General features: G+C 50.5%; 7 protein-coding genes and 6 non-coding genes across 13 annotated transcripts; 4 read left to right on the top strand and 9 right to left on the bottom strand.

The window, feature by feature from the left end:
• Window positions 1–835: 835 nt before the first annotated feature.
• On the top strand, window positions 836–2,145 carry AFUA_4G11350 (undecaprenyl diphosphate synthase family protein; the record flags this gene model as incomplete). The annotated part of the gene is made up of 2 exons (XM_746601.1): window positions 836–1,060; window positions 1,159–2,145. The coding sequence occupies 2 exons, from the start codon at window positions 836–838 to the stop codon at window positions 2,143–2,145; spliced, it is 1,212 nt and encodes a 403-aa protein (XP_751694.1).
• A 371-nt stretch (window positions 2,146–2,516) lies between these two features.
• On the top strand, window positions 2,517–4,288 carry lys9 (saccharopine dehydrogenase (NADP+, L-glutamate-forming); the record flags this gene model as incomplete). Its single annotated transcript, XM_746602.1, has 5 exons — window positions 2,517–2,568; window positions 2,652–2,705; window positions 2,894–3,180; window positions 3,257–4,120; window positions 4,193–4,288. 5 exons carry the CDS (start codon window positions 2,517–2,519, stop codon window positions 4,286–4,288), a joined length of 1,353 nt encoding a protein of 450 aa, XP_751695.1.
• A 157-nt stretch (window positions 4,289–4,445) lies between these two features.
• Window positions 4,446–5,977, bottom strand: AFUA_4G11330 (AHA1 family protein; the record flags this gene model as incomplete). The annotated part of the gene is made up of 4 exons (XM_077804642.1): window positions 4,446–4,819; window positions 4,877–5,538; window positions 5,614–5,696; window positions 5,755–5,977. 4 exons carry the CDS (start codon window positions 5,975–5,977, stop codon window positions 4,705–4,707), a joined length of 1,083 nt encoding a protein of 360 aa, XP_077660785.1. The 3' UTR covers window positions 4,446–4,704.
• Window positions 5,978–6,031: 54 nt separating this feature from the next.
• AFUA_4G11320 (uncharacterized protein) lies at window positions 6,032–11,240 on the bottom strand. Its single transcript, XM_746604.3, has 3 exons — window positions 10,965–11,240; window positions 10,416–10,870; window positions 6,032–10,319 (listed from the first exon to the last, which is right to left on the bottom strand). The coding sequence occupies exons 1-3, from the start codon at window positions 10,970–10,972 to the stop codon at window positions 6,775–6,777; spliced, it is 4,008 nt and encodes a 1,335-aa protein (XP_751697.3). The 5' UTR covers window positions 10,973–11,240; the 3' UTR covers window positions 6,032–6,774.
• AFUA_4G11325 lies at window positions 6,136–6,242 on the bottom strand. The gene has a single exon (XR_013344512.1). It is a non-coding gene; the product is annotated as an uncharacterized ncRNA (small nucleolar RNA).
• A 671-nt stretch (window positions 11,241–11,911) lies between the features above and the next one.
• AFUA_4G11315 lies at window positions 11,912–12,001 on the bottom strand. Its single transcript, XR_013344510.1, has one exon. It is a non-coding gene; the product is annotated as an uncharacterized ncRNA (small nucleolar RNA).
• Window positions 12,002–12,183: 182 nt separating this feature from the next.
• On the bottom strand, window positions 12,184–12,267 carry AFUA_4G11317. The gene has a single exon (XR_013344511.1). It is a non-coding gene; the product is annotated as an uncharacterized ncRNA (small nucleolar RNA).
• Window positions 12,268–12,425: 158 nt separating this feature from the next.
• On the top strand, window positions 12,426–12,510 carry AFUA_4G11305. The gene has a single exon (XR_013344507.1). It is a non-coding gene; the product is annotated as an uncharacterized ncRNA (small nucleolar RNA).
• Window positions 12,511–12,662: 152 nt separating this feature from the next.
• AFUA_4G11313 lies at window positions 12,663–12,765 on the bottom strand. The gene has a single exon (XR_013344509.1). It is a non-coding gene; the product is annotated as an uncharacterized ncRNA (small nucleolar RNA).
• A 138-nt stretch (window positions 12,766–12,903) lies between these two features.
• Window positions 12,904–12,991, bottom strand: AFUA_4G11307. The gene has a single exon (XR_013344508.1). It is a non-coding gene; the product is annotated as an uncharacterized ncRNA (small nucleolar RNA).
• Window positions 12,992–14,028: 1,037 nt separating this feature from the next.
• Window positions 14,029–16,069, top strand: fbp1 (fructose 1,6-bisphosphate 1-phosphatase). The gene is made up of 3 exons (XM_746605.2): window positions 14,029–14,176; window positions 14,232–14,895; window positions 14,966–16,069. The coding sequence occupies exons 2-3, from the start codon at window positions 14,774–14,776 to the stop codon at window positions 15,903–15,905; spliced, it is 1,062 nt and encodes a 353-aa protein (XP_751698.1). The 5' UTR covers window positions 14,029–14,176; window positions 14,232–14,773; the 3' UTR covers window positions 15,906–16,069.
• Window positions 16,070–16,271: 202 nt separating this feature from the next.
• AFUA_4G11300 (H(+)-transporting V0 sector ATPase subunit a) lies at window positions 16,272–19,343 on the bottom strand. The gene is made up of 4 exons (XM_746606.2): window positions 19,045–19,343; window positions 18,893–18,971; window positions 17,324–18,792; window positions 16,272–17,268 (listed from the first exon to the last, which is right to left on the bottom strand). The coding sequence occupies exons 1-4, from the start codon at window positions 19,168–19,170 to the stop codon at window positions 16,369–16,371; spliced, it is 2,574 nt and encodes an 857-aa protein (XP_751699.1). The 5' UTR covers window positions 19,171–19,343; the 3' UTR covers window positions 16,272–16,368.
• Window positions 19,344–19,666: 323 nt separating this feature from the next.
• AFUA_4G11290 (proteasome activator BLM10) lies at window positions 19,667–26,355 on the bottom strand. Its single transcript, XM_746607.2, has 4 exons — window positions 26,066–26,355; window positions 25,487–25,981; window positions 20,016–25,422; window positions 19,667–19,957 (listed from the first exon to the last, which is right to left on the bottom strand). Exons 2-4 carry the CDS (start codon window positions 25,912–25,914, stop codon window positions 19,895–19,897), a joined length of 5,898 nt encoding a protein of 1,965 aa, XP_751700.1. The 5' UTR covers window positions 25,915–25,981; window positions 26,066–26,355; the 3' UTR covers window positions 19,667–19,894.
• Window positions 26,356–26,359: the final 4 nt, after the last annotated feature.

Here is a 26,359-nt window from a genome sequence, read left to right as displayed (position 1 = left end):
TAAACAGCAACTGCCAGTATAATTGTCCTGCCTCTTCTTTTAGGTGGTATATCAATGGCATCAACCCTCAGCCAGAATTGGACACATTGACATAATCAGGTGGTCACTTCCAGGCGAACAATAAGAGCTCATGAATGTATGATGTTTTGCAGGGGCGTGGAGATCACGAGCATATGAAGTTGATCTATTGCTATTGCGGATAACTTTGCCGTTGCCGCTCATATGATGAAACGAATAGGCCGGCCAAGACCTCCTCGGACGTTTTTGGACGTTTGAGCCACAGTTTACACGTGGGCCAGGAATGTTCGGTAGAATATCCTAGATACATAACATTGCCCTTGACCCACCATTTTTGGCGGACTGGACGATCTGGCCTTCTCATTTAATTATTCATCTACTCCATACACAGGTACATTCTATTCCTGTTCTTGCCAGCTCACAGCCGTGGATCAGCTCTCTGTCTGCTGATTTGCTTGGCGGTTTTGCCTCCTACGACATCAATCACCGCCGGCTTGCGTCCAATTTTAGTACTTTCGATTTCGCGTCGGCAGGAAAATAGTGTAGCCTGATGGACACAGCCCTACGAATTAAGACCTTCTTTCTTTCATATCATAATTAGTCGGTGGAGTTTTCGTGCGAGAGCCCAGCGTCAAAACTCCAGTTCTCCTCTTGGTGAGAGATTTGGGACAGTGTTCCATCCTCCTGACGACGTCCGTTCGCTCTGCAAGTCAAAAATTCCACCAGCGTTGCCAGTGCTCTGAAGCCACGGTCATCTTTCCTTATTTAAATAAATCCTTCAACGTTTCGACCAGAATAATTAATTACATGATCCACAATGGCTACATCAATGCACCTATCGAAGCTCCGAAATTGGTTCCTCGCGTCTCCGCCGGCCGAGTTCATCATAGCCAAGCTGCGCGAGCTATTGATCGGAGCGCTCAAGCAAGGGCCGGTCCCACAGCACATTGCATTTGTTATGGACGGGAATCGGAGATTTGCAAGATCGCATGGCATTGAGACCGTGGAGGGGCATAATCTGGGATTCGAGGCTCTGGCAAGGGTAAGCCGCCCCTTTTCGAAGATCTGCCTGTTGTTGCAAAAGCACCCACCCGGTTCTTGGCTGTTCGTCTGGTACTGACTGTTCGTGATGGTCTCTAGATCCTTGAAGTCTGCTACAAATGTGGTGTGAAAGTTGTGACCATATATGCGTTTAGCATCGAGAATTTCAAACGCTCCAAGTTCGAGGTGGATGCATTGATGGATATGGCCAAAGTGAAATTGCAACAGATGGCACAGCACGGAGATCTTTTGGATCGCTACGGAGCAAAGGTTCGAGTGCTGGGTCGGCTGGACTTGTTGAAGCCCGACGTCCTTGACGCGGTGAATCGAGCTGTGGAAATGACCAGCCGCAATGGTGAACGTGTCCTTAACATCTGTTTTCCATATACATCACGAGATGAAATCACCGGTGCTATTCGCGATACTGTCGCCGATTACTCAAAGCCCCTGCAATCCATCCGCTCAAACTCTTCCGCGCGAACACCATTCTCCGAGGCTCAAATTGCGCTCAAAATCCGTGCTCAAGCACAGAGTGCGAAGGTGGAACAAGATACAATTAGTGATAACGAATCTACCTCCGTGTCCTCCATACCAGAAGAAGATCCAAGTGACAGAAGTGAAGGTCCAGACAGAGTCTACGAAGCGGGTTCCGGGTTCTCCTCCTCTACAACACTACATCTCGGTGGGCATCAAGACGCGGCGAATGGGAAGGCTCCAGAGCTAGGGAACGCATCGGAATCGGGAAAGATTGTCTTTCCATCACCAGACACCATCACCCGTCAGACACTAACAGATCATATGTTGACCAAGGGCAACCCCCCACTTGATCTGCTGGTCCGAACATCTGGAGTGGAACGTCTTAGTGACTTCATGCTCTGGCAGTGCGATGAGGACACCGAAATTGTCTTCCTGGATGTTCTGTGGCCCGAGTTTGATTTGTGGCATTTCCTGCCTGTCCTTCTCAGCTGGCAGAGGAGGATCTCTAAGTCGAAAAAGAACCCCGACGCTGAAGGAAACTTTGATGGTGACATCAGTGAAAATTCTGATGCCGAACTCCATTCCGGTGGAAAGGTCAAAGGCTTGTAAACGATGAAGCCATTGCATGGGGCAGCTGGGAGTTTGGAGTTTTTCCTAGGGAGTAAACATTATACCACAGTACAAACGATATGTATATATTGACAAAGACACAAAACCGGATCCTGAAACAATCACCCGTATAAATACATCTCCCATACAAAGTGAGCTTCAGCACAAGAGCAGGACTTAACAACTGGGGACTTGAAGTCTCCGATACCGCAGCTCTTACTGCACCATATGGATCACACGTGACTTCACATGACTCACTCCACAGAGCGACAGCGGGGAAGTGGTGGGAAAGGAACGGTTGAAGCACAAGTGATTTCCTTGTCTTGGAGTCAATTCACCTACCTGGCATTCAATTGTTATCAATCACCAAAATGGTCAAGCAAATTGCTGGTTCCAAGGTCCTTCTTCTGGGCTCTGGCTTCGGTATGGCTCTTTTACTCCTGATCGTGCTCCGGAGACATGGAACCCCGCATTCACTTGGACTTCTTTGGCTGATGGACTGGTAGTCACCAAGCCCACTGTTGAGGTTCTCACCAAGGCTGATGTGCATGTCACTGTTGGTACGTATAAATTCTGTTGATATACATCCTTTCTTACTTGGGGGTTGCCTATATACCTTTCATGATCCCTACCGGACCAGTGGCAGCTGGCTTGAACAGATGAAGCTGGATGGATGTATCCCGGACATCTCATTTGCTTCACGGTAATTGATCTGCATAGACCGGCACGATGTTGATGTGATTTGTAGCCTGCCGAACCCTTGAGAGTGCCCAGAAGCTCTGCCAAGGTTTCCCCAACACCAAGGCTATTGCCCTCGATGTGAACGATGCCGCTGCTCTGGACAAGGCTCTCGAGCAGGCCGACCTTGCTATTTCCCTGATTCCTTACACCTTCCACGCCCTTGTTATCAAGTCTGCCATCCGCACAAAGAAGCATGTCGTCACCACCTCATATGTCTCCCCTGCCATGATGGAGTTGGACGAGGAATGCAAGAAGGCCGGCATCACAGTCATGAACGAGATTGGTCTGGACCCGGTATGTTCAGCATCCACATTGCGTATAAATGTCGGGATCTGAGGAGCTGAGTTCGTTCTTCTGACTCTGCTTTTAGGGCATCGACCACTTGTACGCTGTCAAGACCATCTCCGAGGTACACGCCGAGGGTGGTAAGATCACTTCTTTCCTCTCCTACTGTGGTGGTCTCCCTGCCCCCGAGTGCTCCGACAACCCGTTGGGTTACAAGTTTTCGTGGTCCAGCCGCGGTGTTCTTCTTGCCCTTCGCAACGCCGCCAAATTTTACCAGGACGGCAAGGAGTTCAGCGTGGCTGGGCCCGACCTCATGGCTACCGCCAAGCCCTATTACATCTACCCCGGCTACGCCTTCGTCGCCTACCCCAACCGTGACTCCTGCCCCTACCGCGAGCGGTACCAGATCCCCGAGGCCCAGACCGTCATCCGTGGTACTCTGCGCTACCAGGGCTTCCCCGAGATGATCAAGGTGCTGGTGGACATTGGTTTCCTCAGCGACGAGGCCAAGGACTTCCTCAACTCCCCCATCCCCTGGAAAGAGGCCACGCAGAAGATTCTCGGAGCCACCTCATCGGACGAGAAGGACCTGGAGTGGGCCATTGCCTCCAAGACCACCTTCACCGACAACGATTCGCGCAACCGCCTCATCTCCGGCCTTCGCTGGATCGGCCTCTTCTCCGACGAGCAGATCACCCCCCGCGGTAACCCCCTCGACACTCTCTGCGCCACTCTCGAGCGCAAGATGCAGTACGGCCCCGGCGAGCGGGACATGGTCATGCTGCAGCACAAGTTCGGTATCGAGCACAAGGACGGCTCCAAGGAGACTAGAACCAGCACCCTTGTTGAGTACGGTGATCCCAACGGTTACTCCGCCATGGCCAAGACCGTCGGTGTCCCCTGCGGAGTTGCGGTCAAGCTGGTCCTCGATGGCACCATCAGCCAGAAGGTGAGTCATCTACATTCTTTCCCGTGTTAAATTGGCCAGCAAGAGACTGACTGAATATGTGCTTCAATCCAGGGTGTCCTTGCCCCTATGACCTGGGATATCTGCGAGCCTCTCCTCAAGACCCTCAAGGAGGAATACGGCATCGAGATGATTGAGAAGACCGTCTAAGCTTCCTCTTTGTATGAGATCATTAGACTTCTACGGATATGAAAACTAATTCTCACGATCAAAAAGTTTGACAGTTAGTCAACCAGTTTGGAAATCATTTGAATATTGTAGGGAATTAGAAGGGAAATAAAACTATATCAACAAGGCATAGTTGGCATTTTTTTAAACCAAGACTTTCATTCTAATTCGTCTGTACATTGATGTGATCGTCTCACTTTCTATCATAACTTCATCGAGCTATACCCTCATAGGTGTGAATGAGTGAGGGGCCAAATTACTAAGGGGCTGCGATCAAAAGGCTCCAGATGCATCGTTTGCCATACAAAGGCCATGCCAGCCCAGAACGAGCCGCGCTCTGGCGTGCCGCTGAAGGCACGGTCTTCCAACGCCGTCAACCCCCAACCGGCAAGTACTATTCAATACGTGGTTTCCAGAACTCCGTGGATGCGATCAGAGAATAGTGCCAAACCTATAGCGATGAAAAGAACAAACAAAGCAATCAGCAGCTGTCTCCAAGACGTAGGACGAGATCTGAGAGGAACATGGTAAGGAAGCAATTGGATGCTGGAACAGGGAAGAATGACATACCCGAAAGTCTGCTTGATGCTGCGGACGTAGTAGACGTCCCAGTTCTGTTTGGTCACATCTTCCTGGCCGACAGGAACGCCGGTCCAGGTGACACGCATCTGGGTGACGGCATCAACGTCGTTTTGATCGAAGTTGATCTCGAGAGTGCTGAAGTGGCCTTCAGGCCACTGCGCCAGCCGCCATTTCTGGACAATCTGCTTAGGCTTGTCGAGCTTGACAAATTCTCCGTTCACATTGCCATCGAAGATAGAGAACTTTCCACCAACTTGCGCGCCGTCAAATTGACGAGGTGCTCCACGGGTGAAAGCCGCGATACGTTGAGGATCAGTAAAGGTGGTATACATCTCCTCAGCGGTGGTACGGAACTCGTCTGAGGCAGTGACTGTGGTGGTGTTGACAGCGACCTTGTTGGTGGTGGTGGTGGTCGTCGTCGTCTGAGGAGCAGGGCTAGCACCCTTGGAAGTCTGAGGATAGGAGGGTGGTGTAGCGAAACCGCTGGAAGGGTCAACGCCAGGAGCATGTTGAATGTCCTTTCCGTGTTCGGCGATCAAGGCGGGAGCAAGCTTGCCAAGCTCTTGTCTGATTTGGGGGACAAGCTTCGAACGAACAAGGTCCTTCACCGGTTGCTTGGAGGCGGAATCAGAGTAGTTCTCGATCTCAAACTACAGCAAGAGCATTTGTTAACTTCGCGAACTACGAATCCGGCGGTAGGGAGGTATGGCGGGCGGGACACATACAACGTACTCATCCTCCTCCGTGTCATGGGCAACCTCAGGAATAGTAATGGTGCCACTAACTGACACCTGGTCCTTCGTCTTACCTATGGGGAGCTATTAGTGATACTCTCGGGATAGCTAAGCCGCAAGAGTCTTACGAACCTTCGTACTCTAGCTGTAACTTGACATCGAACAAAGTGATGACCTTGCCCTTTCTCTGGCTGACGTCTACGTCGCCGTCCATAGTCAGTAGGTCCGAAATCTTCACGGAGACGCCATCCTCCTCAGCGGATAGCGTACGAAGCTTCTCTTTCAAATAAGTTTTGGCCCAAGCCGAGGCATCCTTATTCACCCAGTGCCAGTTGTTGGGGTTGTGGAGGACCATGATGATATTTTGTTAACCTGGAGGTTCTTGATTATATCGGAAAGGCTTGCTCGCAGTGGATAACCGAGTTACTAGGTTCTGCAAAAGTAATGGCATTAGTAACCAATCTCAAGCAATCGATGTGAGTCATGCGAAACCAATGCAAAATGAGTGCTTCTTGTCAGGGATCTCGGGTAGCGTTCCCGGACCAGAGCTAATCAACAGTGGATATGGTTTATAACCACCCCGTCTGACTGGTGCCAGCTATGATATCTCATCATATGAAGCGAGTCTCAGATAGTTGCAAGGTCCAATGGCCTTGCAACCGATGAGGAGAAAGGTGAAGAGGAAAGCAGAGGATTACTCACAGTGACACGCAGACTAGGTCCAAAACTAAGGACGCTGCAGAAGACGTAGATCAATTAATCTTTCTTACTGCGGAGACGTGCTGGTCTAGAGAGTCAGAGAGGGGAATACCGTTTATGGGGGAGGGGTGGTTATTAATACAGCAGTCTGCCCTCGGGAGTGCACAAGAAGTGGGAAAAACTTCGAAGCTGAGCAGATTCAAAAGGAAAGCTCTAGAAGCCAAGCGATCACGTGACAGGAACCCGGGAGAAGTGGTCACCGCAGTATCAATGGGTTATAGACATCTCTGTAAAAGATGAAACTGATAGTAAGAGCGACTTGGGTGGGCATTGTTCTCCATTGTTCTCCATTGTAGCTTCGGAACATGTATATCTCATAGCGAACGTATATGGGTATCTTCGTAAACACAAAACAAGTAGATAAAGCGATGAAGAGTGAGCAGATGTCCTGTCTCAAGCCTCTTCCAACTGCTCCAAATCCTCCCAGCCGTTTTCATTCATAAGATATGTCTTCACCCGCTCTCGGACGTCCTGTATCTGACTTCCCAGAGCTTCGGTCCACTGGCCTTCCACTGTAGCGACTTTATCTTTCAGATCGTTGGTCAATGCGAGCTCTTCATCTGCCCTGGACTCTTGTATTTCACGTCGCACCGCATCCTCTGCTTCACCCTGGCGCATACGCTGGGCCTCCATAAGCTTACAGTTGGTTCCCATCACAGCAGACTTCACTTCGTGCAACAGACAAAACAGATTGATTTGAGACTCGATGAACTGATAGCTGGATTTCTCCGCGTGCGACAGGAGCGTGTAGAGGTACTGTAGCGGGTGCTCGTGGTAACTCGGGTTCTCTTCAAACTCTTTGGCAGGGATCTGTATCTGGAAGCCACGAAGGTCGTTCGGAATTTGTTGGATCAGAGCCAGTAGAGAGGGTGCAATGTCCCAGAACGCTGACAGCTGTACCTCGACCCCCCGAACCACATTCTCCTCGATGACACTTAGGAAGGATTCAAGACGGGACAGTGCTTTTGCTTCGTACGCCACTCGTCGGTCGAGAGCATCTTGGGCAAAGAAGGCCTCGGTCTCGCGGATCTTCTCCTCGTTTCCCTTCTGTCTATAGGGTAGCAGGACAACCGCTTTATACTTCTCATCGCGATCTGCAACAAGCTCGTACGCTTCCCGATGCAGTCCTTCCCGGCCTTCGAACAGCCATTTCAGCTGTTTAAGCTTCTCCAGTAATTCTGGCTTCTCGTCGCCCTCTTCTTGAGTCTGGTCCGGAGTTTCATGCTGCGCATCATCAAACAACTTGCCGATCAATTCATCAATGCAAGTGGTGGCTCGGTTGATTCGGTCCGTTAGAATAGCATGTATCGGGTTCATGACCGACTCTTGGTATGTATCCAGCTCTTTCTTAACTAATTCCCTCTCAAGTCGGTTTTCTTCTTCGATCAAAGCGGCCTCAGCCTCGGCGGCCTCCGCGAAGGTTATACTGCCTTGCTGGATCTGGCTTTGAATGTTGGCTTTGAACTGCCGACGACCTTCGTCAACTGTCTCCCGATGGTTCTTCAATAAGCGTTCCCCTTCGGATTGATGCCGTTGTCTGGTTGCTTTGATTTCAGAGAGATCGCTAATTGAACGCACCAGCGTTCGGTATGCAACGAGGTCCGGGTGGCTGTTGTTAACAGCAGGGTGATGCCGTGGATAAGGTGGTGGTAAAGTAATCAACCTCGAGACATCGAGTTTCTGGACTTCTCTCGTCCGTCCAAATCCGTGACGTGGCGCAGAGCTGGGGAAGTCCGAGGGAGCAGGCTCTTGCTCTTCATGCCATCCGACCTTTTCAGGCGGGTATTCGTCTGGTCCATAAGCGGCGTATTGACTCGTTGCATTTGATTCGTAGCTTCGTTGACTCGCGCCGAAAGACCCCTGCCCTTCCGCCCATTGCATAGCCTCCCGAGGCACTCCCATGTACTTTGACTCTCGCTTCGATCGTTGAACCTTTCGTTCGCCGCCCTCACTCTCTGAGCCAGTTTTTGACTCCCACCAACGACTGGGTGGCCGGCCCCTGGAGCTCATCTCATCGTTACTCATACTCATGCTCGCGATGGGTGACAAGCAAGGCTTGTAATTGCTCCACCAGGCAGATTCAGGGCGGCTTGTAGGTATGTCTAACGCCGGTACCGCTCGTGGCCCACGTGAAGGCTGTCGAGAAAGGGATACAGTCGCTGAAATGTTGTTCTGGGGTTCGACAATGGGCTTTGGCGGCAATTCAAACAGCTTGCGGCGGGCTGCCTCAACATCGAAAGTGCCCGAGTCCCAGACTTTGCCGTATCGCTCGCGTCTGATCTGAGACTCCGCAATGATGAAATCCGCGAAAATTCTCAAGGCCTCCGTCTCGTTGACAGCGCTTGCCTCCTTCTCGATGAATTCTTTGTGTCTCTGCATGGCATCACGAATAAATCCCAAATCCTGACTGAGAACAGAGTCCAGGGACGATCCTTGCTGTGCTGCCAGGCGGCGGGGAGACAGCGGAGCCACAGCGGGCAACGCATCGTTAGGAAGGTGTAATATGTGGGAAACCGGACGTTCCTCGCTGGGGGTCAACCGAGACGATGATCTCACGTCCTGACCCGATTGCAATGGGGGTGTCGGGAGAGCTTTTGGTGGTAAAGCCTGCGACGCTGCGGCTTTAGCGAACGTTGGGGATACATTCTCGTTGTCGGGTGAGAAGGGTGGAGTTTGAGCAAAGGTGCGAGGTGGCCCTGCAGGACTGGGTTCCGCTCTGGGAGTGGAAAAGGAGGAGCGGCCTGAGAACAGACCTGTAGAGGATGCCCTCGACCGTGTGCCAAGTTGCTGCCCGTCAGAGCCGGCGCTAGCGGTGCTTCGAGGCGTAAACTTCGTTGAGTTGGGGTGCCGCCCGTTTCCATGACTCGCGTTTGAGTTGTCAAGGATGAGATCGGAAGGCTTCACTTGATCTAGAGCATCAGCCCAAGGATTGCTGCTGCTTGAGACGGCGCTGAAGTCTTCGAAAACTTGACTCTGTCTATTTCGGCGTTCGATGCGCCTCTCGCGAATACCTTTGGCGCTTGCGTCTCGAATAGCTGGGCTACGGAAGAGACCACTGTTGGCTGAAGTTTGAGAGGCGTGGGCGGGATCCCTGGATTCTGACCCAGTAATCCCGCGATTAGCTAGGGCCGCGCTAGATGTATCAATGTTCGGGAGTTCCCTATCCTGCCTGTGTCCGTTCTGGCCCGAGCCCTCATCAGCCCAGCCGGCGGGAGTTGGTGGGATGCTATCCAAACCGGGTCCCATAACGGGGGGCGGCCGTCTTCGCATCGAGATCTGCGAGTTCCTCATTCCCGATGTCTCTGACAGGCCACTTACACTTTGCGACCTGGCGGTAGGAGGAGGCCCCGGAGGAGGTGGTGGGAGCGGCATACCCGGCTCCCAGCCATGTGTCGATGGTGAATGACTGCGAGATTGACTCGTGGCCCTAGAAGAGCTCGCACTGCCGATCATGGGACCTGCGGAAACAGCTCTTTTGGCGCCTGGTGCACGAGTGAAATTATCAAACTGAGGAGTAGGATTCAGCTGGTACTGTTCACTGGCCGAGGATGAAGACTGCAGACTCTCCTGAGCCTGAGAGACGGCGGTACACGGTCTCTGCCCCGTACTAAAGGAAGCCCGATCACCATACGCATCAACGCGGCTCTGCGATGATGACCTCGATCCTGTAGCACCTTGCGGTAGTGGAGGAGGCGGGGGAAGCGACATTTGCCTTCCGTGCGCTGCATCGCCTGGACTGGCCATTGACAGCGGGCGAGTTCGGGGAATGGCTCGCTGCCTATATTCAACATGTGGTTCAACGTGATATGACGGCGCGGCGGATGGAGACACGGAGCCTCTATTCGAGCTCTCATGATTTACATGCTCTCTTGACTGTGGATGCTGCTGTTGTTGGCTCGGAGGAGAGTAAGGCGGGGGCGGCGGTGATAAAGATTCTTCTATTAGACGTACAGATCAGACATTGGTCCGCCTTGGGCTGACTACGAAAAGAAACCACAACTGGCGCATGAAGTGAAGAATAAGGTGGTACGGACCTGAATGACCTGCGGTCTGTCGCGGAAGTGACACAACACGAAGCATACCATTCGTCTGTTGATATGCAGGATGTGCAGAATTCAGAGTAGCACCGCTCACCGGCCCCCAATCCTGAGGATTATAAGGGACATTGTACTGTCTGGACGTCATGGGAGATGATCCTAACATTGCGCCACCCGGGGAGGCAACTGCAGGCGAGTAGGCTTGAATAAATGGACTAGATAGTGATGTCGTTGAGAGGGGCGTGGATGCGTAACCAGGACCCGGTGCTACTCCCAGCCCTTGAACCTGATGAGTACCTAGCGAGGTCGTTATAGGTGGCGGCTGCACAGCATGTTCTCGACGTCTCGGAGACAGCTGATTGCTGGTACTGGCATGAGTTGATGACGGCCAGCCGGTGTGAGGATATGAATTCAACGGCGGTCCGTTACCAGCATTACTCGGAGACAACCAGCTATAGACAGCCGGCAATCAGTACAATGATCCTTTTTTTGAGGTTGAGACGAGAAAACCCAGAGAAGAGTAGTATGCAAAAGGGGCCGGCGCACCTATTCATACTGGCAGGAAGATCAAAAGGGAGCGAAACAAGAGGCCATGGCTGTGATCCGCTCACAGGAATAGGATCAGAATCTGGAGCGACAACACAGATCCTGGAACCTACCAAATGCGACAGGTCAATGGAAGGATACGAGAAGGAGATGCAGATTTCTATTATTTGCAACACTTAGTGCCAGCAGCCGCGGAGGCGGCTTGCACGGGGGAGACGAATCAGCCGTTCAACGGGCATAACTCGTCGGATCCGCTGTTGGGGAAAGAGATAAAAATAACATCAAAGACCTGGGCCTATGGAACCGTCGGCCAGGATGAGCAAGCCTATCAAGAGTCTGCAGAACCGGACATAGCGATTCTGCCCTGATGCGTTCAGAAGATGCAGCCTAAGGACGCCTGTCACACGCGGCGTGCTGTTGGCGCTTAGCCCAACGAAACCGCGCACTTTTACAGGTCGACATCCCCGTTACTCCACGCCCGGGATTAACATCATGGGCAAATGAGATTCCTTATCACACCAAGGGTTGTCCAGATTCTAGTAAGATTGTCTGTTGACAAACTAGAGTTGTGGTAGCGCAGACCAGGTGACATGGTCCTCGGGACATCAAGAATTGACAGTCCCATTTACTAGGGATTGCGGAAGATGAAAAGGGCAAGATGTCCAATATTGTCTTACAAAGGAATGAAAAGGAGCTGGAAACGGAGAGGTATACAACTAGGATTTTTTTTTCATTGAGTATATCACTAAGGCGAACCTGCTGCAATGTAACGATGTTTGTATTGCGAAGAATCTCCTAACATGCAAGACAACGGCTTAAAAGGAAGTAGGATGGACCTGTGGGAGCCCGAGGCAGTGAGCAAGCTATACGACACCTGTTAAATACTGAAGGAATGTTAGCGTCCAGTCATGACGATGTAACTTATTAGACTGATGATGAAAGGGAAGGTGTCAGATACAGGCCCTGTCACAGGCGGTGGTCATCAATGAATGATTATGTTGACCGTCGTGATTAAATAGAAGTAAATCATCATTTGAAGATGGGATCAAAAAGGAAAGAAAAGGGAAGTACGTACTGCGAGACAGGATTGCAAGTGGTGCTGGAAAGGTCAAATTCCCATCTTCCAGAAGGGTGACACACATACGGACAACTAATCCTCCAACACGTTAGCATCGAACGCGAGATATGCGCAACAGACGCGAGCAAAGTATCGCGACTGATCAGTCATGACAATTATCGTCTTGGTCAGCGAAGCCGACTTGGACATATGCTTGTCTTTTATATATGTCGATTCATCATTGTGAGGGTGGTGATGGAGATTGGGTGATTACATACACCTCTTTCCATTCTTGCGCATACGTTGGCAAGTTAGTGAAGCTTCAAGGCAGCTAGATGTATAGGCCTATCAAGAAATTAGCTGCGTACGAGGAGCAAAGACCGAAATATCCGAGGAAGACATCTTGTCAGAAATGCATGAATGGTAAAAAAGAAATGTTGTCTGCATCGATAACTCGAATAAGACTCGTCATCTAGGGAATCATCACAGTGTAGGAGGAGCTTGGAGAAAAAGATCAAGTATTTACCTGTTTGGTGAGGGCAAGCAGACAACTGTGCATCATCATCGTAACTACATCTTAACCATGACAATCAGTATAATTCTGAGGATCAGGTCGAAGCAAAGATATCATGGTGAGAAAGTATCAGTGGGCGAGGTTTTCTAGGCCTGCCACAAAGAGGCATATCCATCACAAACGGACGTCTATTCGACGCCGTCGGAGCCCAGTGCCGCTTCATCATCGAATGTTGGGTCTGCAAAAGAGATGGAAAGCCTTACCACCGCATCTAGTACTACTCAAACATCCTGTTTCCCAAAAACTAGTTCCTGTCAGCGTACAGCCAACTAACAGGCAAATATGAACAGAAAATGTGAATGGGATATCATCAGAAATAGCCATTTGATATCGTCGACGACCCGAAGGTCTCGGTCGGTAATTTCCAGCGTATAAAAATACGAAAGCATCATGCGATAGGAATCGAGGGAGACAAATTTAGACAAATTTCAAGGAGAATAGCATTGCATACCACTGGTTAAAAGTAGGACTGACACTCCTTGTAGAGCTAATATGAGATTGTTAGTCCTAAGTCGAATCGTTAGCAGACTGCAAAAACCAATTGGGTAATGAACCAATGAAGCTATTGCAAGCAGCATCAGACTGACGTGCAAAACCGAGTTTTCATTCCCAGAAGGGGTCAAAGACTCTAGTTTGAAAAATGGTTGTATGTTTCATCATGCTAGGGAGGGGCGCGAGGGCATGATCAGAACTTACCAGGCCACATACTGTCTGTGAACGAGTCAAGTCAGCACACAAAAAGGCGAGATGAGCAAATTCAGAAAAGCAATGTAAAACATCGCTGGGGAGCAATTCCTCATTCATTAAGAAGAAAAGCCATCATGCATCAGTGATGCCAGAATCTTTGTTTGGTGTTGTTGTTGTTGTTGAGTGTGTTAAAAGTCTTCGGAAGAAAATCTGTTGCGAACTTTTTCAAGCTTCTTCGACCCAAACTAATTTTACCGAGTCCGCTAGTCTGAAGGGGGTTAGAGCAAGGCAGGGAACGGACGTACTGCTTATATAATCTTCCAGTCAAATGATCTCAAGAATCGCCGCTTATCAATGGAGGACTTTCTTTTTTCCGGTCGCATGACCTTCCTCAATTTTGGGCGCTAGAAATAGCTGACAGGAACCAGAAGGGGTCGAGACTCGAATAGTCTCAAACTCGGAGGGACTTCTTATCAAATTTGCGAATCTGCTGACCTTCCGAATCCACTTATTATTGAGAGGGGTTTTCTGGGGGGTCGTGGTGCATACGGAGTACAGAGTAACGTATATTAACCAGATCTTCAGTAACTTTCACATAATCAGTGCGTAAACAAGTGTATCCGCGGCACGCATATCATCGGCTCATCAAAAGTAGTACAGCAACGATTGATTCGAAACAATAGACCGAGTGTGCAAGATACTATGAACACTGGCAGGTATCTATTAATAACACCTACTGAGAGTACGGAGTACACAAAGTATCACCTCCTATCAAGCGCGCGGGGAATATCGGGGCGACGGGGCGACTCGGACAGAGGAAAGAAGAAAAGCCGGCATGTCCCCCAAAGAGGAATAGAGCGGGGAGAAGGAACACTGCGGGGGTCTTTCTTACGGGTAATGACGAAAACAAACGATGTTGATCAGGTCAATCTTGCTGAACCGCCACTAGAGAAAGATATCGATCTATGGAACTCTTATGGATCCCCTTACGTACGGATGAACCATCTGGTTCGATTCTGACTAAGGGAAGAGAAGAGAGAAATTCATTGCGTCAAATCATATGCGACCGGCTCTGCCCTGTTATCCGCGGGGCCTCTGACGTTCCTTGTGATCCACCGGCAAAGAGTTATTGCTTCCTGCCATGCAGTTGGTATAACTATAAGAAGGGACTATCCGGGTCCTCTGCTTGTCGAGCTGTTAGGTCTTAGTATTTCCCCATTGCTACTATTCTTCATCTGTCTCTGTCATCCCAATCCAATTCCATTGCCACCAATCGTCCTGTACCACGATTTGCCGTCAGTCTAGTAGACCTTTCTCCATTCTCCCGTCTTTCTGCTGTAGGTCTCTACTGGAACTCTCCTGGTTTCTCCGTCGAACCGAGGTTATACGTTGCATTATATCGGTTCTGCTCTCCTTCAGAACTATTCTAGCAACATCATCTCAATTGTCTCCCATCTGCCATATACATCACCACATCCGTCCACATTCAGAATGTCTTCAAGCGGCAATAACGGCGCTGTGGGCCAGGAGAACATCAACCCAGATATCATTACCCTCACTCGGTTCCTCACTGAAGAGCAAGTCAAGGTACCGGAAGCCACTGGTGACTTCACGTGAGTTTGTCCGCTCTACGAATTGGAAATCTTGCGCCGAAACTAACCGAGCTGCCATGTCTGCGAACAGATTGCTCTGCCATGCTCTTCAGTTCTCATTCAAGTCCATTGCCTACTACATCCGTCGTGCGTCGTTGATCAACCTGACCGGTCTGGCGGGCTCGTCAAACACAACCGGCGATGACCAGAAGAAGCTGGATGTAATCGGAAATGACATCTTTGTTTCCGCCATGAGAGGCTCCGGCAAGTGCCGCATACTCGTCTCCGAGGAGGAGGAACAGGCGATCGTATTTGATGAGCACCCCAACGCCCGATACGCCGTCGTCTGTGATCCCATCGACGGCTCGTCCAATCTTGACGCTGGCGTCTCGGTTGGCACCATCTTCGGCATCTTCAAGCTTCCCGACGAGTTGGTCGGCCCCAACAAGAAGGTCACGGCCAATGACATCCTGCGCGCCGGTACCGAGATGGTCGCCGCCGGTTTCACCATGTATGGCGCATCCGCGCAGCTCGTCATCACCATGCGCAACGGCGGAGTCAACGGCTTCACCTTGGAAAACTCCCTGGGCGAGTTCATCCTGACCCACCCCAACATGAAGCTCCCCGCCAAACGCGCCATCTACTCTGTCAATGAGGGTAATAGCATGTACTGGGACGACTGGGTCAACGAGTACTTCCACTCGCTCAAGTACCCGGGCGAGGGCCAGAAGCCCTACAGCGCCCGGTACATTGGCAGCATGGTCGCTGACGCCTACCGCACCTTGCTGTATGGCGGTGTCTTTGCCTACCCCGCTGACAAGAAGAGTACCAAGGGCAAGCTGCGAATCCTGTACGAGTGCGCGCCTATGGCCATGCTCTTCGAGAATGCCGGCGGTCTGGCCATCAACTCCCGCGCCGAGCGTCTTCTCGAGGTCGTCCCCGAGCACATCCACGACCGCAGCGGCGTGTTTCTTGGCTCGAAGGATGAAGTGCAAAAGATCATCGACACCTACAACAAACACAAGAAATGAGTGCAATGTTGCCTCGCTGAAACGAAGGTTGTCGGGAAGGAGTTTCGGGTTTCTGCAATAGCCTGACCACTGGCGTTGGACTAAATGATCTGCATGTATGGAGTATTGTATTTAAGGCCTTAATCAAAGAATATTTCCAATAACGCAGTATGACATTTTGGCGGTAAACAGCAACACAAGACGTAGGCCGGGCGAGCCATTCTGTCCGAGAGACTATTGGAAGTCAAAGCCCCAGCCTACATGGGTAATGCATGACCCAATCCCTAGCTTTACATTGACTTGGGACGGTCGACTATATGTGCACTCCAACAGGTGGTAAATGTGCCTACAGTACCTCAAATAATCGGGAAAATACTCAAGTCCGAGTTACAGAAGGCCAATACTAAATCCAATTCATTTGCTCAGAAGATACAGCTAAGGGTCTATAAAGAAAGACACAAAGAAAAAGAATGTACAACCCAGTTTAGTCCACCGGATCCTCTTCAAGGAGAGTCTTGAAGCTGAAAGGAGCGAAGGGTATGCCATCACCCATGAAATGCTTGCTCATGGCCTCGACCCAGTGTAGACGAAGGGAGTGAAGCATGGCACTTGTACCCTCCATGACACACAGAATGGCGATTGTCAGAGTGAACCACAGGTAGAAGGTGACGACGATCATGATGACGCGAATGGTAGGTGATTCCTGCTCAAAGGCACCGCCGATGGTCATGTCCCACAGGACAATCGACAGCTGCTGGTGAGCAAGAGAGAGAGCCCACAGACGGAGGTACGAGGCGGTGTGAGAGATACAGTTGAGGCAGAACTCGATGGTGTGGATGACCTGGTGTATCATGATTTCGGAAAAGTCAAATTCCTCATGCTCTTCATCGCCGAGATCCTGGGCAATCATTGCCACGCCTTCACCGTCGCTGGCCATGCTGTCACGGGGCCCTGAGACTCCACCGTTCATATCGGTGTCATCCTCGAGCGCACTCACACGGGCGTGCTCTCCAAGGCCTCGGTATCCCAGGGCACGAGCACGGTTGTGTTCCCAGCGAAGGTAGAATGGCTTGAAGAAGAGCATAATTGGGACTTGAACAACAGCGAGCAACAGTAGCACAACTTGGACCCCAGCTTGGCCCTTGTACAGTTGCTCTTCCACAGTTCCAGGAGAAAGGAACATGAAAATGAGCATGTTCAGAAGACCCGGAGGAGACTGGCCCCGGGCTTCCCAGTTGACAGACCATTTGTAGATGATTGTGAGAACAAGGTAACCAAAGATTGACTGGAAGAAGATCATGCCGGGTATGAAATTTCCAATAATGTCGACCTTGGACTTGAAATGCCGCGCATTGACATACTGCAAGCAGAGCGCATATGTCATCTACAGAGAGTTATTGTCAGCCAGGCCATTTGACAAGCAGCAGAATATCACTTACATGTGCCCAACCCAGAATAATACTCATCTTCATCTTCATACTGTTGGTAAAAAGAAGAGAGTTCTCAGCCTCGTGCCAGTTCCAATCCAGACCGAACGGGTAACGGTAGCTATTCGTCAACGAAGCTTCAACTGTCTGTCCCTTCTTGATGCTGTCAGGCCATTTCCACTGACTAGGGAAGACAGTGAAAGACTTGGAGAAGACATCGTTGTAGATCAAGCCGGTGTACATAGAGAAAAGGCCCATCATCAACATAATGTAACGACCATAGAATGCCATGTAGGTCAACTCGTCGAGCTTCGTCTTCTGCAACTTTCGTTCCCAGAAGATCATAGCAGAAGCGGCCATTGCCATCAAAGCACCATGGCCAAAATCACCAAACATGACAGCAAATAAGAAAGGGAATGTGACGACCGTGTACAATCCAGGATTTGCTTCTGAGTACTTAGGGATACCGTAAGCATTGACAATGGTCTGGAAGGCCTCGGTAAACTTGTTCGTCTTAACATAGGTAGGCGGGGTCTTGTTCGTCCGAATCTGGTTGACAATGGTAGGCACGCTCAGTCCAGCGCGGTCATTCACGTCTTGCAGGGTAGACTTGATCAACGCCAGAGAGTTGGTCGGGCACCATGCCTCGGCAATCAATGTCTTTCTCGCTTGGTCATAGGAGAACTTGTTGAGCGTATCGTACACGGCCTTCTCCTTCTTGACAATAATCATCCAAGCCGCCAGGGAGCGGGCAATCTGGGTAAGCTCTGCATCCAGGGTGTTCTTGGTGTTGCGCAAAACATTGCCGACATCACTCAGCCGGGTGTTCACTTCATGAATCTGATCCCTTCTCAACTCGCTGTTCTCATCAACACCATACAACGAAGCCCCAAGGGATTCGGAAATCTTCCTGATTTTCGAAATGATGTGCTTTCCGTGAGCAAAGATCACAAATACGTTTTTGTGCGATTCCTCATTAGTAGTCGGGTCAATGATCGGCTCGGGAATCTCCGACTGGTTCATGTAGAGGTTACCGCGCAAAGTTCGCCAAAGTATCCGCTCAAAAGCACCAATACGATCCCGGGGAATAACACCCGCAACGAACCCAATGTTCATCTCAAGGAACGACTGGTGAGCCTGGGCATCACCATTCGGTCCACGGCTAGGTTGGTGTTCAACATCCCGCAGTAGCGGAGCTTCGTCATTATCGAACGACTGTCGGATCTCGTCCGTATGCGTATGAGCGCGATCAAAGAAGCCGCCGGCCTCTCTGAGAACCCACCGCCACTCCGTAAGCTCAACCTCGCGCTTCTTCAGTGTCTCGTAGCTATCGTTCAGAGAGGCGATTCTCTGCTCGAGGCTCTCACTTCGCTCGGCGAGTTCGTCAATTTCCGAAGCCAGAGGAGCCGCCAACGTATCGGAGAACTCGGTAGAAGATCTCATGGGAATCCCCGCCTTGTCCATCTGCGCTTGGAAATAGCCTGCCAAAAGATCATGAATGTCAACCCGATGCCACCACCACCACAACCAGCAAGAGCTTCGCAATGCATTGATCCTCCAACCACAGGACATTATACATACGCAGTTGTCTCTCCACGTTATCCAACCGACGAATCTCCTTGGTAAAAGTCCGCTGGAAAGCATTGGTGTCGGGGTTAAGCTATTGTAGATGTCCAAATCAGCCCCTGTATCTCAACTGATCACCCACCTCGTGCAGGTACAGTACAACTTACATCCCGAAATTGGACCTGGCCAAGTTCTCCTAGAGCACTAACAACCTCTCGTCCGATTTCATTGGCGATATAGAGCTGCGTCAAGCTCATATCAGACGAGCGGAAGAAGGTGTCCCTCGGAGCCATGGTGAAAGCGTCGCTGCCTGCAGCAGGTTCCTTCCACCACAGGGACGATTATTGGGCAAGGGCTTTGTATGTAAATATATACTTCTGACAAACTGTCTGTAATGATAGAAATGACAAGAAATGATGGGAAGAACAGCGTCGCTGACAAGGAGGCATCTATGGATTGCTCCAACGGTGATACACTTAGCGGTCTCGGACAACGGCATGGCCGCCTCCCCAGTCACGTGATTATTATGTTATCAATCTCTCCAACCAGCTGTATATGGGGAGGAACGACTGCCATTAGGATGGCAGTTTAAGCCATGAATATTGGCAAAAAGACTAATACGATGATAGGAGAGCGTGTTTTCGGACGTCTTTTGGTCATTGAGTTATTGAGCGACATGGAGTCTGACACTTTGAAAAGTTCCATTGTGATCAAGTATATGGGCTGGTAGCAATACAAGGTGTATATAATAAGTGCTGTAGTGTCTCCGACATGGAAATAGGACAGAATAATGGAGAAAAGGTACTCGATTCCGGAATAGAATTTCTTACTTTTGAAATATTAATCAGAGTTGCTCTTATTGCTATGTACAGACCATGTCCAGACCAAGATTGAAGCTGCTGCAGACGAGGAACACACACAAGGATCAAACCTCGTTTGTTAGACGGGTAACTTGACTACCTATCATATAGACCGTGACCAACCATCGTTCTGCTCTACAGTCTTTCGGCTGCTGCTCTAAGCGAAATAACTCTTCCACAATACCCCCGAGAGGTCTTCTAGCTGATCTGGCGTAAAAGCCTATTTGAGAAATTAGCTTCTGTGTCCCTCAAAAACCTGGTCATCGTTCGTCACTAACCTTTGCATCTATATGCCAGGTATCTTGTCTCGTCTTCTTGAAATCACTGATAATTGACTTGACGCTTGACCCAACAATGCCAGGGTCGCTTGCGGCGCGGTTACTCAGCGTGGTTAAAGCCTCAGGCATCCACCTTGGGGGTGGACTATCGTAAGGGAACGCTTGTATCAAAGCCCCAAGACCCAAGACTGCGCCGTGTCTGACAATGATGAGTCTAGTATGTTCGGGAGTCGGTGTGCCGGACCGAGAGGAGACTGGAGAAGCCAATGCAGAACGAGCGTGGTTCTTTGGTTTCTTGGGTAATGGGTTCTCAACCAAAGTCCTCGTGAAGCGCTCTTGTAACCTGCTAACCATGCGCTGCCGGAGAGACACGGGCGAGCACCGTATCATGCCCGAAAGGGTAGCTGATGCACCAGCCCTCACCTCGTGCTGTGTATCCTCGAGCATGTTCGCGACACAATCGAACAACTTGTCCCGATCGATGGGAGAAAGTAGGAACAGACGGCGGAAGTAGATGATCTGGATGTTGATCATCACTCGCAAGCGCTGGTGCCATGAGGGTGACGTCTGCCCAATGAGTATCAAGGACTTGATGAACCCGGAGTCCTGCTCGGCAGGGTACGGAATATTCGGTAAGTGACGGAATACATGGTAGGCTAATGACTGAAGTTCTGGATCTTCTTTGACATCCATCATATGCAAAAGCTGCCCTGTGAACACGTCAGGGAAGAATGGAACAAGCTGCGTACATTCGTAAGATGAAAGGGTGGAGTCGAGCCATAGGAGAACTGTCTTGCTGCCAGAAGTGTAGGAAGATGGCGTCTGTTGACCCGGGGATCTCTCATGGCGCCATTTCTCAATCCGGGCAAAGACGTCGCGCACCATCTTAGAAAACTCCTCAGTAGGAAGGTATGCATATGAGCCGACAGGTGAAGCAGACTCTTGTGCCTTGAGGAGACGCTGAAGGTCCGCGTACGACTCGTGATATCGTGTACGGTAAATTGTTGCAAGTGTCTGACCCATTGCCTCACGGACTCCCTTGTACGGGTGATCGAGATGTGCGAGGAAATCTTGGACGATTGGCTTCTCCAACTGGAAGTGCCAGCCAGCGTCTATAATGCATTGATGCAGCAGGTTGATCTTGGAGCTCTCTTTGAAGGCTGCGTTGGTTGTCATATCCAGCCTGAAACTGGCAAGCCAGTCAACCAAGGGCCAAGCTCGTCGTGGATCCCGACATTGGAGGACCATATGAAGGAAAGTGGTCCAGTAGCCTGAATTTTCCGGGGTCAATCCATCGGTGAAGATTCTTTGCACGATCGGGAAAGCATATTCCCAAACCAGTGTCCTCTTCTCCACGCTCGTATCCGCGACAGAGCTAATAAGTGCACCAAGGATTTCTGCAGTAGCTCTGTGTTGATGCTTGTCACTACCGTCTTCAAAGACTGCTTCAATCTCTTCTTGAATATCTTTAAAAGTGGCAGCGGTGAGCCCGTCGCGAAGCATCAATTCGAATGCGTAGAGGAGCATCATGGCACAAGGCATGCGGAATTTGTCGGCTGACGGGTCTCGCGGCTCCTGCTTCAGATACATGAAGAACTTGGAGAACCACCCTCGATCAAATAGTTTACCCATCTGTTTGCGTACGTTCCATTCCACCTCGTCATATTCAATGTCGCGCTCCAGGTTAGACTTATATGCAGGCATACTATCCGACCATACGAGCCATCCGGGAAAGTCGTGGTCAATGTAGTATTCGGCCTCTGGCTTGGCGAAACTTGCCAGATACTGCTCTGTCCAACCTTCTTCGTAGCGCTTGGTGGCGACCTTGATTTTGGATGGGAAGTGCTGGTTGCCCAAGATATAATTCTTGTAGTCGTGGCCGCAGATTGCTCGGACGTCTATCATAGTAAACAATGCAATGAGAGCTTGAGAGTACATGCCACGCAGCCCCGGATGGTCATCGATGGACCCTAGAGTGACAAGCTCTATGAGGTTGCTGCTTGCGATGTAGTCAAATCTCAGACCCATTGTGATTACAATGGTGGCTGCCCGGCTAGCGACCTTCCAGTGGGAGACTCTTGCCAGGTTGACTAGTTCCTCAGCCATATCAGCCTTCTTTTTCTCAATGATAGCACGCTTGTTGTTGATACTCTTCCGTTTTTGGGTAATTTGGTCTTGGACATCCTCTTTCGGAGCGATTGCTTCCACAATATCTCTGTCAAGCACAGCCATTCTTTCCATTGCACGGCCGTAGTCCATGATCTGGAATACTGCACTAGAACAGATCTTCTGCACAGATGGTTTATCAACCGCGCTTGCGTCAATGAAAGTCCTGATCAGAGTGGGGGCATATTTCCAGTGGCGTCCCACAGTTTTCGCGACGCTACTCAGCAGCAGAGAGAACAATGCACCTTTGATTCGCGCATGATCATTCTCCTTGATACCTTTCTGAAGGGCTGTGAGCAGAGGAGGAATGACAAGAAGTCGTGACCCCCAGATAGCCTTGAGAGCAGATTCGCCAGCGCTCTGAGCGTTGCGCCGAGTCTCCGTGTAGAGCGAAACGCACGACTCAGCGAGATCTAGGAGCAGAATTTCGTCGAGGCGAGACCGTGGTCTTGGGGCGGCATTGTGCCTCAGGCGCTGCAAGTGGTATACATTGGCTCTCCGTACCAGTAGGGGACGCGGGTAGTCTTTCCGGATACCGCTCATCTTGTAAGGATGAATATCAGCCGCAAGAAGGCGCGTGACTCTGTCGAGAACATGCGCAGACCGTTCCATGCCAACGTCAATGAACCAAGACCGAAATGCCGAGTATAGAGCTGCGAAGCAAGGTACATCATCCTCTTGCTTATCCGATAAAAATCTGTGGACATCGTGTAGGACCCAGCCAGCTCTCTCTCGAAGATCGTGAATGCAACGGTAGAGCGGGTCATTCTCCTCCAGAGGATAGCCGGTAGGGTAGTGGAAGCTTGGCCTGACAGTTGCCTCGTCAGACGTGTCGAGTGATGCATCAGGGTCCTCGTCTCCAACACCATTGGCGACTGGGAAGTCTTTTGCATCGGACATCTCGACATCATTCGCTATCCCGTCTACTCCTTCATCTTTCGTTTTCGACGCTGCTTTGCTGTCGAAGAGAACAGAGATTCCTGAGAGAATAAGGCGTAGCAAGACAAGATTCCTGGAAACTTCATCTGACCAATCTTTCCCGCTACCATCCCTTTTCACACTTGCTGTTCCATTGGTGAGCGCAGTCAACGATCTCAGAGCAGTTTCTGCTTGGTCTTGGAAGAGTTCAACAGCAAATTCAAGCTCCTCACGTTTCGGAACATGCCATTTCACTGTCAGATTATCTGGATCTGGTTGATAACTCCAGAGCTTAGGGGTTATTCCCTCGGCGAGGACCTCAGGTTCGTACAGCGAGTAGTCGATTGTATACGTTCCTGTAAGGTTGAGAAGAAGGTGGTGAATAAAATTCGATATGTGAACGGTCGGTATGCCCCTGCATTTTTGCTGCATATAGACCGCGATATCAAAGAGCTCCTTCCTATGAGCCAGGACAGCATCTCCGACGTGGACAACGCACATGCTCAGCATGCTGATGTTCCAGACCAGAGCACGATCCCGCGGGAGAACATCAGTTCCCGTCGTCCGAGTTGAGCCTGCGCCATTATCGTCGATCTCAGTCCGGATGGCTTGCGTCAAGACCGGAATGAAACGCTTCAGCGCCTTGTCGGGATTCACTTTGCAAATGGAATTGCAAATAAAGGCCATCGCATCTCGCGCCTGGTGAATGACATGATTCGACACAAAGTCGACAACCTTGGACAAAGCGGTATCGAAGTACTCTGGCGAAAGGGACGAGAGAAGAGGCATGAACGTTGCAGGAAGGGTGTTCACAATGTTTTCCTCTGGCGATCCATTCCGCACTCTACTCGCGTCCGGAAGGTTCTCAAGGAGAGTGAAGACACGCCCCAAGAACGAAACGATGAAATCCCCAAAGCCGCATGTCGATGAGCGCAAGATCATTTCTTCGTTCTCATCGCTCAGGTCAGTGTCGTAGTTCAGCTGGACCTCTGCTCCTTCTGCCTCCATTCGCCCCATTTCGCCATTAATCCACTGCATAGCAAGCATGTCACAATTAATGTCTTCTCTGCCCTTTGTTAAGTCAAATAAGGGGATGTTGTAGCACGCTGATTGAATGAAAGACAGAGCATGAAGAGTCTTCTCCAAGTCGTTGGCATCGATGCCTGGTAGAGCGAGCCCAAGCAGGGTTGTCAGATGGCAGCGGTAGCCTTTCGTCCGCGAAATGATTCGAGACAAGACTTGAAGGGCGCGGAGAGAAGATGCTGTGCGATGAACCTCCACGAGACCTTGCAAAGAAGGATATATCCTTTGCAAAGCTCCCGGAAGAATCAGGTGCGGTTCTAAAAACGCAAGGTTCTGCAACGTAGACAATGAGAAGCTGATGGCGGTGCCGCTCTTGGCGTAAATGCCCATGAAGACTACATCGCGCAAGCAGAGCACAAAACGGCGTTTCAGTGGCTCAGTCAACCTGCGACCAATCGGTACTTCCATCTCACCACTCTGCTCTCGGTTCCACCGCATCAGGAAGAAGTCAGAGAGATAGTAGACAAGCTGAGACAATGTCTTGGTCCAACCACCTGAATTGGAAGGATGGAAAAATGTTTCCACAGCCTGAATAAGGCCTTCAAGCTGGGTCAAAATTGAGTCCTCTGCGTCGGCGCATTCCGGCGCGAGTGACATCACGACCCATCGAGCAATATGATGTGCGACGGGATATTTTCGGGCATCTCGATCCAGCATGATGCCCAATCCCGACGAGATATCTACGAGAGCACTGTAGGGAGAAGTCGATTGCCCCACAGGAATTTCTAGCAGTCTCAGGATGGCAGTGAAGATGAGTGCCGACTGCTCCTTGGTGAAGAGACCATATTCGGAAAATGGTATATGCTCTGCAGGCAACGAATCTCGTGCTAACCGGGAAAGATAATCCAGAAATGTCATATCAAAGGTCTTGGAACGATTGACGAGCGACCATAGGTGGAAATATGTCGGCAGGTAATGCTGCGGTAGAAGATCTTCTCTAGATTGGGGAGGCGGGGAGGTTGGGAGAAGTAGATTGATTAAACCAACAACAACAAAGGCACCTTCTGAGAAAGACGTTGAAAAGTGAGGGAGGAATTCATCCAGCATAGCCGGCAACTCACATGGGTCAATGTAGAGCTGAACGAACGCACAAAGCTTCGTCAGCGTCTTGACGTTACGCTTCAGGTTGGTCGAATGCACTAGACCCGACTCTGTCGGCAAAACAAACGCTTTCAATTCTTTATATAGGGGCCTCCAATCTAAGATGAGATCTTTCACTGGTCGTAGATAATGCTTCCGCCTGCAGATTGTGTCAGCGCGCCGAACCCAGCTAAGCAACATGAGAAGAGAATCTGCTTGCTCACTTTGTAAGTAGCATGAACATGCTAGCGAAGCGTTCCGCAACATTTGGATCAATCCCAGGGGCCAGTGAGAGCTCATAGTATAGCTTGACCAGGTTGATCCGCTCTGTACGAGTGGGGTCGAACTTGAGTGACAGCCAACCCCTAAGCTCTCGAGTCCAGTGGACCGCGCCGGGACTGAAATCCCCAGCTTCAACGGCGATGTAGAGCTGATTCAATATCTCTCGGAGATTTCGCTCTCTCTCAGCCTCATCTTCTATCGGATATGGGAGGTATTTGAAGTAAGGGTAGGTGCGAGGACGGACACGGGCCTTGGGCTCACCCTCCCCGTTCACCCCCGCGGGCTCACCACCAGGAGAAGTGGCTCGGGAGATCTCATGCGGGGGATAGACATTCTGGGTCAAAATCGCCTTGGGTCCTGCGGTGTCCATTGTTGCGTAGGGAGTGCGGCAGTTACTGCGGCGTAGGGGTCAAATTTGTGGGGGGACCAGATGAGCTCTGGATACAAAAAGATGTCAGCTTCAACCCCGTCGGTCAACGAATGGAACAAACCAGCGAGCAAGAATGTAGGGCTTCTTGTACACTAGTCATGAAGATTGTAACCGGATATCGAGCTGGAGATATCGATATCAGATAGTAGGCTGCTGCCAGTCCTGCTCGCATGGGGCAGCTCAGCGAATCTCGGTCTCAATCAGAGATGCGGCCGGGGATCACGGATTAGAGCTTAGAATGATTCGAAATAAGTAGGAGAAACACAAAAAAAGAGATATCCTCTTTTTAATTAAAGAAATTCGTCAGCATCAGCTGCCTAATTTGATTAGCAGCGTGGTGGTCAAGGTAATGTGAGCTCACGCAAAGTAATGAAGTTGAAGGTGA

Source organism: Aspergillus fumigatus, chromosome 4 (assembly GCF_000002655.1).
Source record: "Aspergillus fumigatus Af293 chromosome 4, whole genome shotgun sequence".
In the NCBI taxonomy this organism is placed as follows: Eukaryota; Fungi; Ascomycota; class Eurotiomycetes; order Eurotiales; family Aspergillaceae; genus Aspergillus; species Aspergillus fumigatus.
This window is presented reverse-complemented; position numbering and strand designations above follow the sequence as displayed.

What these genes read in the sequence shown, in the direction of transcription:
- AFUA_4G11290 (XM_746607.2), bottom strand. Translation starts at nt 25,914, where the DNA reads ATGGACACCGCAGGACCCAAGGCGATTTTGACCCAGAATGTCTATCCC. An exon ending in ATGTTCATGCTACTTACAAA is followed by an intron (nt 25,423 to 25,486) that starts GTGAGCAAGCAG and finishes CACAATCTGCAG; the next exon opens with GCGGAAGCATTATCTACGAC. An exon ending in CCTGGCATATAGATGCAAAG is followed by an intron (nt 19,958 to 20,015) that starts GTTAGTGACGAA and finishes TTTCTCAAATAG; the next exon opens with GCTTTTACGCCAGATCAGCT.
- AFUA_4G11320 (XM_746604.3), bottom strand. An exon ending in ACAGACCGCAGGTCATTCAG is followed by an intron (nt 10,320 to 10,415) that starts GTCCGTACCACC and finishes TACGTCTAATAG; the next exon opens with AAGAATCTTTATCACCGCCG.
- AFUA_4G11300 (XM_746606.2), bottom strand. Translation starts at nt 19,170, where the DNA reads ATGGCTCCGAGGGACACCTTCTTCCGCTCGTCTGATATGAGCTTGACG. An exon ending in TAACGTGGAGAGACAACTGC is followed by an intron (nt 18,793 to 18,892) that starts GTATGTATAATG and finishes ATCTTTTGGCAG; the next exon opens with GCTATTTCCAAGCGCAGATG. An exon ending in TTATTCTGGGTTGGGCACAT is followed by an intron (nt 17,269 to 17,323) that starts GTAAGTGATATT and finishes AACTCTCTGTAG; the next exon opens with ATGACATATGCGCTCTGCTT.
- fbp1 (XM_746605.2), top strand. Translation starts at nt 14,774, where the DNA reads ATGTCTTCAAGCGGCAATAACGGCGCTGTGGGCCAGGAGAACATCAAC. An exon ending in GAAGCCACTGGTGACTTCAC is followed by an intron (nt 14,896 to 14,965) that starts GTGAGTTTGTCC and finishes GTCTGCGAACAG; the next exon opens with ATTGCTCTGCCATGCTCTTC.